Raw genomic sequence first — 12176 nt, forward strand, 5'->3', positions numbered from 1 at the left:
AGTAGTAACCCTGTCGGCATATTAGTCACCCAAGGTTTTGTAATCTTGTTAGCAGACATGTTAGCTCCTGACCAGACCAGCAAAGACTGGTATGGAGCTACTATGGCTGCATATATAGGAAATTATTGGTACAAGAATAACGTGTTTCATTGCTGAATGATAATTTAAGTAATGACCAATTATTTTTGATTCACTTTTCTGGATTACATTAAACAAAAGATAAATCTTTCTGCATTAGTATTACTAAATAAAGCAATGACATTCAAAACAACCGGGACATGTAACTAATGTATGAATAAACCAAGTAAAGAAACAACAAATGCACAATCTGGCACCTACAGAGTGCCCCCAAGATACATGGAAGAGACAGCAACAAGCAAATTCGTTGAATTGATATCCCCCGCCAATATGCTTCTGGACACAAAAGGGTTATATTTGACACTCAAAAAAGCATAGTTTCCAGATACAAAGGGCCATAACTCCGTTATTAACAGATGGTGTTCAATGCCATTTGACGTGCATCATCCTCTTATAATATATATATATATATACTAATACCAAGTTTCAATGAAATCCGCAAAAGCACTTCCAATATATGGCTCAGGACACACAAATAAAGCATTTTTTTCAAGATACAAAGGGCCATAACTCCGTTATTTACAGATGGTATACAATGCCATTTGGCATGCATCATCCTCTTATCCATATATATACTCATACCAAGTTTCAATAAAATCCGCCAAAGCACTTCCAAGATATGGCTCTGAACGGACGGACGGGAAGACGCCAAAACAATATCCCTCCGCCTATGGCGGGGGATAACAACATCATCATTCAGGTTGTTTACAAAAACACATTTTCTGTGTGAATTATACATTTAACAGTGCCTATCAACATTTCAAACTTTGTGCAAACCCTTTCCCACTCAGAACCAAAGTGAAAATGGCTAAATGAAACCAGCATAAAACCAGAACAGCATGCCTGTAACTGGCAGTATGTTCAAAGTCTTACGCTGTTTGCTGCTCATCAGTATCTTAGGGTTGGAAATCTGAGCTTTAAAAGTTGCATCTAGTAAGCAGTCTTCGAAATTAGCACACGCCCGATCGCCCGTGGCGAGTAAAATTACTGCCGGGCACATACAAAAATTCAATTTTAGGTATGTTGATGGGGCTAAGCCCGATAAAGCACTTCCAAAATAGAAAATTGACAATGATTTAGAGAAAAAGGAAGCCAAGAAATGGTACCAGGACACCAGAGAACGCTCTTTTTAAGAGCACTGGTGTAACGATCGACCGTCTTAATTCTAGTGACTGATTAGATGTAGTTGTATTCACTACTATTGAAACAAATGTTCTGCTTTACTATGTGTAGCATGTAAGTGTTAAAATGTTGTGATTTGTTATAATTTTGGTTAAATAAGTTTGGGCATGTAAAAAATATGTTGGGCATGTAAAAATTCTTAAGTAACTGGCCCGACTGGCATGTAACTTTTCAAAGCTAATTTCGAAGACTGAGTAAGAAAGGGTTTTCATGTTATTTAAATTCAAAGGGACAACACAAGCGTCAAAGTGATTATCTTAAAGGTAATGGGTTGAGTAGATTACCTGACAGGACATGATAGGAGAGAGACTGTCCATCTCATCCACCATGACGAGGTTCTTGAGAGGTCGGGGCCCAAAAAAGAACGTGGTGCCTTCCTCTAGCGGGCTGGCACTGCTGAACCTAGGCTCATCATCGTCGTCACCCAATCTCGCGATCTGATACAGGTTGCTGAAAAACAAACAAGAATACATGATGCCAGAATAAGTAACAGAGTTATGCAGTGTAAGAAAACACAAGAGACTTGTGTATGTTCTGGGAGTCATGTTGAATTGCTCTAGATGACTGAAATGTATCTTTGTGCAACAGGAATTAAGCTGAATGTCAACTTTTTGTTTAAACAAAACGCACTTTAGTGCCATCATTTGGATTACTTTTAATATGTTATTTAATGTTCTTAGTGTTTTTACAGCCATTTTCTATTTCATTTTCAAAATGAAGATGTACAAAAATCCAGATTAATAGTAAACCAGGTAAACTTTAAATACAGTTGAATGTATTGGATGAGCACAGGAACCTCAACCACTCACTTCATAAACTTTATATATATTAACCCTTTCCCTCTCAAAAGCAATGTGAAAATGGCTATGTGCAAACAGCATTAAACCAGAACAGCCTGCTAGCAACTCACAGTCTGTTCATGTTTTATGCTGTTTGCTGCTCATCAGTATCTAAGGGTTGGAAATAGAGCCTTTAAAACTTGAATCTCGTAAAAAGTCTTTAATTAAATTTAACTTTCTAAGGGAATACAAACACATCAAAATACATATCTAAATGGTAAAGGGTTAATACATTACAATTACACCTGTATACTCAACCATTACAAATGATCTTACTGATTGCCAAATTCTGAGGCTGCAAACAAGAACCCAGACTTGAGCACACATAAACTGGTTGCCACGGGGATGGTATCAAAATACTTGAGGTGGATTTCTGTCACCATATCCTCATCCGTTTCCAAGGTGATCTTGAAAATGTCCCCTTGCTCAGTTTGGGCCAAGAAGAAGAACATGGACTGAAAATAAGCAGTGGAATATATACAAATGACCTACATATTAGTGAAACAAGCGATGTGTTTGTCAGAAACACAATGCCCCCAACTGCGCTGCTTCGATTTATTAATGATTTGTTTTATCATTTGGCAGGTACAGATAATTTTTACAAGGAAAGTAATATTTTTTAAAGGGATATAATAACAAATATTACTTCCCTTGTAAAAATGATCTGTACTTGCCAAATGATAAACAGAAATTATCTCCCTTTAAAGCTTGTTACTTCCCTTGGATTTGTTTTTTTACCTTTGACCTTGAAGGATGGATGACCTTGACCTTTCACCACTCAAAACGTGCAGCTCCATGAGATACACATGCATGCCAATTATCAAGTTGCTATGTTCAATATTGCAAAAGTTATCGCCAATGTTAAAGTTTTCAGACGGACGGACTGACGGACAGTTCAAATGCTTTATGCCACCCTACCGGGGGCATACAAATTATTCAATACCTCGAAGCTCTTTATTTCAATGACACTGTTTTATATTAAGGAACACATCCAGGTGCTAAAAGAATTTAACATAAGAGAGCATTACTCCTAAAGAAGACAAAGTAAGAAAATTACATGTTTTAATAGCATTTAAAGTAACAATGGACTAAAATAAAAAAGGTTTTGTTATCTGAAATTAAATGCTTTGCCTTGATTTTTTAACATTATAACATTACAATTCAGTATGCCCGTACAATATTAAACCATAGTAAACATGTCCTCAAATGCTATCAATATTTCATATTACCTTTGTTTTGTGTGTTGCACTGCAGACAAACAGCATCCCCCTTTCTGGGTCATCCAGATCATTCTAAAACACACCTGGAGAAGTCAAGCTTGTACACCATTACATCGTTTACATTAATGACTTAGTAATATTATGTGAACATACAGCAAAGAAGAAAGATAAAAGACTTCCAAAATGTTCACCTTAGTGTAAGCCCTGTTGCCATTACTCAAAATACACATAGGTTACAGCACTTTTTTCCTTCTTTAGCAAGGGCCTTAAAAGAGAAAAGCCCTTTCCCCTAAAAAAATTCTGTCAAATGAACCAATTTTCCAAAAATTTCAAGACAAGTTTGGAATAAAAATCCCCTTTCTCAGTTGTCGATAATTTTTCCCCCAAATGGATGGCCAGGCACTTTCCTCAAATCAGAAAAAAGCCTTGGTTTACAGCACTTGGAAAGATTTTAAGTAAATAATATTTTACCACGAGTTAAGAAATATTTCACTGCATAGATCAGGAATTCACGAAGTTGTAATCACATTCATTCAGGTGAAACACGGAAGAACATCATTTCTATGCAGTACATAACTAGGGATAAATTAATATTTTAAGCGATCATTCAGTATACACCAGCATAAACACTGAACTGCCTGTTGGTCTTCAAATCACCATGATTATAATATCAGGTTTTTTTCCTCACAATATCTAGTTTTTCATTGCAAACATAAATTAAGTTGGATGACAACAAATAGAAGAAGTATCTATTCTCATTTTCATTATAAATTTTGTCAATAGTCTGCAAAAACCACACGACTTATTTCAAGTCATTTTCCGGAGACGAAAATACTGTAATCCATGAAAATGAAAGAAATGTTAAGCCAAATATATTACATTTCATTATAATAAGGCCATTTATGAAACACTTATAAATGCCTGAACATTATGAAATACCTGTCCATTTACATGGTGTTAAATGCATTTGATATTTTCATAATCTTTTCATTATAAATACAGTCAGCGTTCACTCAGTTATTTTCTCAATGGGTGATTGACTTAACTTTACCTAGTTTTCTAATAAGCAACTTTTTTCATAATTGATTGTACTGGATTTTCTCACATAACAATCTTATATTTGGATATCATATCACATGTTTTTGCAGAAACCTGTCATGAAACCACAGTGAGCTGCAAGAAAGCCCCTACCCTTCTTCGCGGTATGGGACAGCGGATGTCTGGCTGGTCCCCGATGTTCTTGTAGGTGATGTAGTTCTCTGAGCAGATAAGCACACCGCTGGGACCGTCTGCACCTCCAGGCACTGAAAACAGAATTCACAACTGAGCTGTGCTCTGCGAAAATGGTGCTTACTGCATGGGCGTAAAGTGTAATCCCAGATTATCCTATGCAGTCCACACAGGCTATTAAGGTACGACACTTTAGTTTCCACCTGAACTGTATTTACACTAAGAAGAGACCTCCTTTAATCAAAATATAAAACAAGCTGAAAGCTTCATCCCTGATTAGCCTGTGCAGACTTTATGCACATTTAATAAGACCCATTTTTTCAGAGCCCAGCTAATGCGTTTAATGATGACTGTTGCATATACTAGAATTGTCATCTTAATTCATGTGAAACTTTACAGTGGCATGATGCTGACACTGCATATTGTTTCCACTCTAAAGCAGATGCATAGATCAGGAACAGAATGGTGTAATCACAAACAATCAGGTGAAACACGGAATATCATCATCTCTATGAATTTGTATTTTCTAATTAACAGTTATATTTTGTGTAAGGTCATGGCTACAACATTTATTACTGAATAGTATAATACACAATTGTTTAATGATCAAAAGATTCATTGCTCAAGTCTAATAAAACAAGAGCACGCCTTGCGGTTGCAGACCGCTCATCTATTTTCTTTTTAAAGGTGATGGGACTCTCAATATCAATCACAAAGGAGGGAGCCCGAGGGGTGGAGTGAAGAGGGTTGAATAGTGTGGGGGTGTGGACATTTATTACATTATCTGCCAAAAATTACAGGGGGAGGGGGGGAGGATTCTTGGGTGCGATGGTTGGACGGTATTTCAAAAATAAAATAATAAAAATAAATATTTGTGTTTTTTAACCATATCAAAAAAAAATTGGGGGGGTGGGGGAAGGGGTATAGTGTGAGGGTGTGGTGGTCATTTGTGAATTGATCTTTAAAAAAAAAAAGAAAAAAAAGTAGTTTTGTCAAAGTATCTATCAAATCTAATCATAAATAAAGAAGTTATGGCAATTTTAGCAAAATTTAATCATTTGACCTTGAGAGTCAAGGTCATTCAAAGGTCAAGGTAAAATTCAACTTGCCAGGTACAGTAACCTCATGATAGCATGAAAGTATTTGAAGTTTGAAAGCAATAGACTTGATACTTTAAAAGTAAAGTGGATCGAAACACAAAATTTAACCATATATTCAAAGTTACTAAGTGAAAAAAGGGCCATAATTCCGTAAATATGACAACCAGAGTTATGCAACTTGTCCTTTTACTGTACCCTTATGATAGTTTGCGAGTGTTCCAAGTATGAAAGCAATATCTATGATACTTTAGGGGTAAAGTGGACCAAAACATAAAACTTAACCAAATTTTCAATTTTCTAAGTATAAAGGGCCCATAATTTTGTCCAAATGCCAGTCAGAGATACATCACTTTGCCTGCACAGTCCCCTTATGATAGTTAATAAGTGTTGCAAGTATGAAAGCAATAGCTTTGATACTGTAGGAATAAAGTGAACCTAAACACAAAACTTGACCAATTTTTCAATTTTCTAAGTATAACAAGATGCGTTTGTGAAACACAATGTCCCCCTATATGACGTTTGACCTTGAAGGATGACCTTGACCTTGTGAAGGATGACCTTGACCTTGTGAAGGATGACCTTGACCTTTCACCACTCAAAATGTGCAGCTCCATGAGATACACATGCATGCCAAATATCAAGTTGCTATCTTCAATATTGCAAGTTTTCATAAAATAAGCGATTTGGGCCACATATATTTGACCTCTGACCTTGAAGGATGACCTTGACCTTTCACCACTCAAAATGTGCAGCTCCATGAGATGCACATGCATGCCAAATATCAAGTTGCTATCTTCAATATTGCAAAAGTATTTATAAAATAAGTGATTTGGACCACATATATTTGACCTCTGACCTTGAAGGATGACCTTGACCTTTCACCACTCAAAATGTGCAGCTCCATGAGATACACATGCATGCCAAATATCAAGTTGCTATCTTTAATATTGCAAAGGTATTCATAAAATGAGCGATTTTGGCCACATATATTTGACCTCTGACCTTGACCTTTCACCACTCAAAATAAGCAGCTCCATGAGATTGACATGCATGCCTAATATCAAGTTGCTATATTCAATATAGCAAAAGTTATTGCAAAATGTAAAAGTTGGCGCAAACAGACCAACCAACAGACCAACCAACAGACAGGGCAAAAACAATATGTCCCCCATTACTATAGTGGGGGACATAAAAAGGGCACATTATTCTGTCAAAATGCCAGTCAGAGTTACATAACTTTGCCTGCACAGTCCCCTTATGATAGTTAGCAAGTGTTGCAAGTATGAAAGCAATAGCTATGATACTTAAGGAATAAAATGGACCTAAACACAAAACAAGTATAACAAGAGTGCCAAACTGTCACAAGATACGCCCGTTTGAAGGTTTTGGACAACTTGATAACTTTACCATGACCCATATTTGAACTTGACCTACATATCATCTAGACACAACTTCTGACCAAATTTGGTGAAGATCAGATGAAAACTACTTCAATTAGAGAGCGGACACCATGCTTAATGCTTGAAATGCACTAAGTGACCTCGTGATCTAGTTTTTGACCCGACATGACCCATATTTGAACTTGACCTAGATATTGTCTAGACACAACTTCTGACCAAATGTGGTGAAGATCGGATGAAAACTACTTCAATTAGAGAGCCGACACCATGCTAAATGCTTGAAATGCACTTAGTGACCCCGTTACCTAGTTTTTGACCCGGCATGACCCATATTCGAACTTGACCTAGACATTGTCCAGATACAACTTCTGACCAAGTTTGGTGAAGATTGGAAAAAAACTAATTCAATTAGAGAGCGGACACCATGCTTAATGCTTGAAATGCACTAAGTGACCCTGTGACCTAGTTTTTGACCCGGCATAACCCATATTCGAACTTGGCCTAGATATCAACTAGATGCAACTGCTGACCAAGTTTGGTGAAGATCGGATGAATACAATTTGAATTAGAGTCCGGACAAAGTAAAATGCACTAATTGACCCTTTGACCTAGTTTTTGACCCAGCATGACCCATATTCGGACTTGACCTAGATATCAACTAGATGCAACTACTGACCAAGTTTGGTGAAGATCGGATGAATACAATTTGAATTAGAGTCCGGACAAAGTGGCGCCGTTGAAAATGCACTAATTGACCCTATGACCTAGTTTTTGACCCGGCATGACCCATATTCGAACTTGGCCTAGATATCAACTAGATGCAACTGCTGACCAAGTTTGGTGAAGATCGGATGAATACAATTTGAAATAGAGTCCAGACAAAGTGGCCCCTTTGAAAATGCACTTATTGACCCTATGACCTAGTTTTTGACCCGGCATGACCCATATTCGAACTTGGCCTAGATATCAACTAGATGCAACTGCTGACCAAGTTTGGTGAAGATCGGATGAATACAATTTGAATTAGAGTCCGGACAAAGTGGCGCCGTTGAAAATGCACTAATTGACCCTATGACCTAGTTTTTGACCCGGCATGACCCATATTCGAACTTGGCCTATATATCAACTAGATGCAACTGCTGACCAAGTTTGGTGAAGATCGGATGAATACAATTTGAAATAGAGTCCGGACAAAGTGGCCCCTTTGAAAATGCACTTATTGACCCTATGACCTAGTTTTTGACCCGGCATGACCCATATTCGAACTTGGCCTAGATATCAACTAGATGCAACTGCTGACCAAGTTTGGTGAAGATCGGATGAATACAATTTGAATTAGAGTCCGGACAAAGTGATGCCTTCCGCCCGCCGCCAAGGGGTTTCACATAATACGTCCCGTATTTTATACGGGCGTATAAAAAGGGCACATAGTTCTGTCAAAATGCATGCCAGAGTTATCTAACTTTGCCTGCCCAGTCCCCCTCATGATAGTAAGTAAGTGTACCAAGTTTGAATGCAATAGCATTGATACTTTCTGAGAAAAGAGGACCTAAACGCAAAACATAACCGGACGCCGACGCCAACGCCAAGGTGATGACAATAGCTTTTTTTTCCAACAAAAATAGATGAGCTAAAAAGGATTTAAAAACAACAACAAACATACAAAATTCACTTCTGTACCAGCTCTATTTTGTAACATGTATAATAGATCTGAGCAATAGCGTACATTTCTTCGATCATACAACAGCTTAAGCATGAAGGATAATTTGACACCCTCTGTTCTCAATGAGCTGAACTTCAACTTCTGCCCTTGTTCACCAACATAGTTTTATGACTTACCAATAACTCTACAACATGTAAGACACTTTTGTTTTGAACGCACAAACCATTTTGAAGGGAAATATGAAGGACACATTTTTTATCATTGTACATGCATAATATTTCAATTGCCATCAGTTTGTTCAGACAAGTTATATCAAAGGAAAAGAAAAGCAATTTTTTTGGATTGATATCCCCTAATAAATATATTTCATTTATGGATGAGTTCAGAACTAAAAGAAACAAAGGGAAATACAGTACAGGCAACGTGTACTTTGACAAAAACGCGTGTCCGCGGTGTTCAATTTTCCCGATGGGTGACATTTCGCGGGGGGCGGACACGCTACTGACCGCGGTGTTCGGCGAACACCCGAAATCGCCGCGATTGCACGTCATCATTAACTGGAACACCCGTGATCACCGCAATGCCGCGCGGCCATTGATACATGTAATACCTGTCTGCGATGGTCATTCAAGAGTTTTAAATTTACATGTACATGTACAATGTACAAATGAACATAATAAACTACATGTATGTGCAAATGTATGCGTACTTAAAGTGGTATTATGGGCAACTAACAGTATTTACAATATACAATGTAGGTGTGTATCGTAACCGTTGTTTATTTTTTGTGTTTTCGCTCGATATACACTTGCATTTGTTAATGCAGCATCAACATAATTAAACAATATCCCGAAAAGAAAAATAATCCATTTGAATATCAACCGTACTTTCGTTTTGACAACTTACGACAGAAATGAATCGATGTACGATGCGAGTCTAAATGTAGTTTTCATGCAGATTCTTTCATACGACACAATGACACAATTTGGTTTTACGGATCATTTCAGCTTAGAGGGATGGGTGAGTCATGTAACATATCGAAAATAATAAATATTTTTTATAAACAACCGGTAACAAGATGAGTTGTAGATAATTTCAGATACCACATTCATTATAACTTATTGTTTTCACCCGTTTCTTTTCAGCTCAATTCAACAGTAACAAAATGCCCATCACTTTAAATTCGGACAGCACGTAAAGTCGGAAACGTAATTAAAGCGCTTAGATCATCAAGTCTATTAACTGGTATGGTGTTAAGCAATTCAATCGCCGTTTTTTAACAACACATATCGAGTTATAAAGAAAGTGAGTATTAAATAATTTATTTGCGTCCGCCTGTACTGTCTGAAATAACGTAATGCATCAGTATGCTACGAAATTTAGAAATTGTCAACTGTCGATTGCAACGACTGCAATCGTTAACTGTTGGGTTTTTCTATTCATATACATGTATTTTAACAGATTATATTTTGTGTCTTTCAGGTTTCTTCCATTTCAGCACTGGACTCGTTTGTTGAAATAAAGTTCTTTAAGATCTTTGAAAGAAGTTCAAAATTAGTAAATATAGCATGTATATAGAGAATGATATTCCGGATCATTCTCTTTCATGCGGTATTTTTGTTAGAGTTTGTTTTGTTCGTTTGTAACTTTTTGTGCTTCTTCCCGACTTTTTCTGCTGACATTTCCGCTTGTTCTCAATGCTTTGCATGGCGAGTTGTGAACAATATCTGATGTAAGATATTTTATATTGATCTAATCAATATTTACTTTCTAACGTAGCCCATGTCATCCTTCGTTTTCAAGTTAGTTATTATTTATAAAGATTTGTTACCGGTTATAAATTTACATATCAGGTTATGAATATTTGATAACAACTCGTGATATTCGTTCATGTTGAATTAATTGTTTGTTTTTGTTTTTCCTGCGTCTTCCCCTTAGCATATAACATTGCATTATTTAATAGATAGAATCCTGTATATAACAACAACAACATTATAAAGTCGGTATTTATTCGAAATGCACAGTGAATATCAAATATATACAGTATTTACATAATTTACATTCAGTAGAAGTATTCACATGTTGTTGTTCAGAAGCGACAGAAAAATATATACAGTATTTACATGATTTACATTCAGTAGAAGTATTCACATGCTGTTGTTGGTGAGTTGTGAACAATATCTGATGTAAGATATTTTATATTGATCTAATCAATATTTACTTTCTAACGTAGCCCATGTCATCCTTCGTTTTCAAGTTAGTTATTATTTATAAAGATTTGTTACCGGTTATAAATTTACATATCAGGTTATGAATATTTGATAACAACTCGTGATATTCGTTCATGTTGAATTAATTGTTTGTTTTTGTTTTTCCTGCGTCTTCCCCTTAGCATATAACATTGCATTATTTAATAGATAGAATCCTGTATATAACAACAACATTATAAAGTCGGTATTTATTCGAAATGCACAGTGAATATCAAATATATACAGTATTTACATAATTTACATTCAGTAGAAGTATTCACATGTTGTTGTTCAGAAGCGACAGAAAAATATATACAGTATTTACATAATTTACATTCAGTAGAAGTATTCACATGCTGTTGTTCAGAAGCGACAGAAGCGAAGTGTCGCATGAGGTGTTTATCTCGGGAAGCATGCCGTGCAGGTCCTCCATGTACCCGTTGATGTCGGCAGATGTGCCCGCATCTCTCCTCATTCGTCTCTCCTCTCTACCCTGGCGGCGAAGAAGTTCATTAACCTTAGGCACAACACTGTCACGCCATACATTTTCCGCCAGGGCTTCTGGATAGAACACACCGCATTTTGTTGTCGCCAATATGTTTTAGATTGATATTATGCGCATTTTCGACTCTTGAATTGAGCTGAAAAAGGGAAACTGGTCAAAATATTTAGTTAAAATATGGTAACTGACCAATTATCTACAACTCGTCTTGCTTCCAGTGGTTAATAAAAAAAATATAATATTCGATATTTTTCATGACAGTTCAGTCCTCTAAGCCGAAATGATCCGTAAAACAAATTTGTGTCTTTGTGTCGTATGAATGAATCTGCACTAAAATGAAATTTAGGTTCACATCGTAGCCCGAATCATAACGAAAGTACAATTGATATTCAAATGATTTTTTGATTTTTCCGGGATATCGTTTTAGAATGTTGATGCTGCATTCATAGATATAAGTTTATGTAAAGTGACAACACCAAAAAATAACCGACGGTTGCGATAGACACCTATAAACATTGCATATATTGTTAGATGCGCATAATATTACGTTAAATACTTAAAATATCCTTCGACCATCATGTACATAAAAATAGACTATATTTACTTGTATTCATTAACGCTTTAAAGCGGGTATATACGATTTCTATATGTGT

At 36.4% G+C, this 12176-nt stretch overlaps 1 protein-coding gene across 2 annotated transcripts in view; it reads right to left on the reverse strand.

Annotated features, from left to right (window-relative positions):
- The window catches only part of LOC127845243 (splicing factor 3B subunit 3-like), a 179385-nt gene that overhangs the window by 153904 nt on the left and 13305 nt on the right, over window positions 1-12176 (reverse strand). For both annotated transcript variants that reach the window (XM_052376052.1, XM_052376051.1), the window contains exons 7-10: window positions 4571-4683; window positions 3389-3451; window positions 2436-2614; window positions 1605-1770 (exon numbers count right to left, since the gene is read on the reverse strand). In XM_052376052.1, the coding sequence (XP_052232012.1) occupies window positions 1605-1770; window positions 2436-2614; window positions 3389-3451; window positions 4571-4683 (521 nt within the window). The remainder of the gene's footprint in view (window positions 1-1604; window positions 1771-2435; window positions 2615-3388; window positions 3452-4570; window positions 4684-12176) is intronic.

The sequence above is a fragment of the Dreissena polymorpha genome, chromosome 9, assembly GCF_020536995.1.
Source record: "Dreissena polymorpha isolate Duluth1 chromosome 9, UMN_Dpol_1.0, whole genome shotgun sequence".
Lineage (NCBI taxonomy): Eukaryota > Metazoa > Mollusca > Bivalvia > Myida > Dreissenidae > Dreissena > Dreissena polymorpha.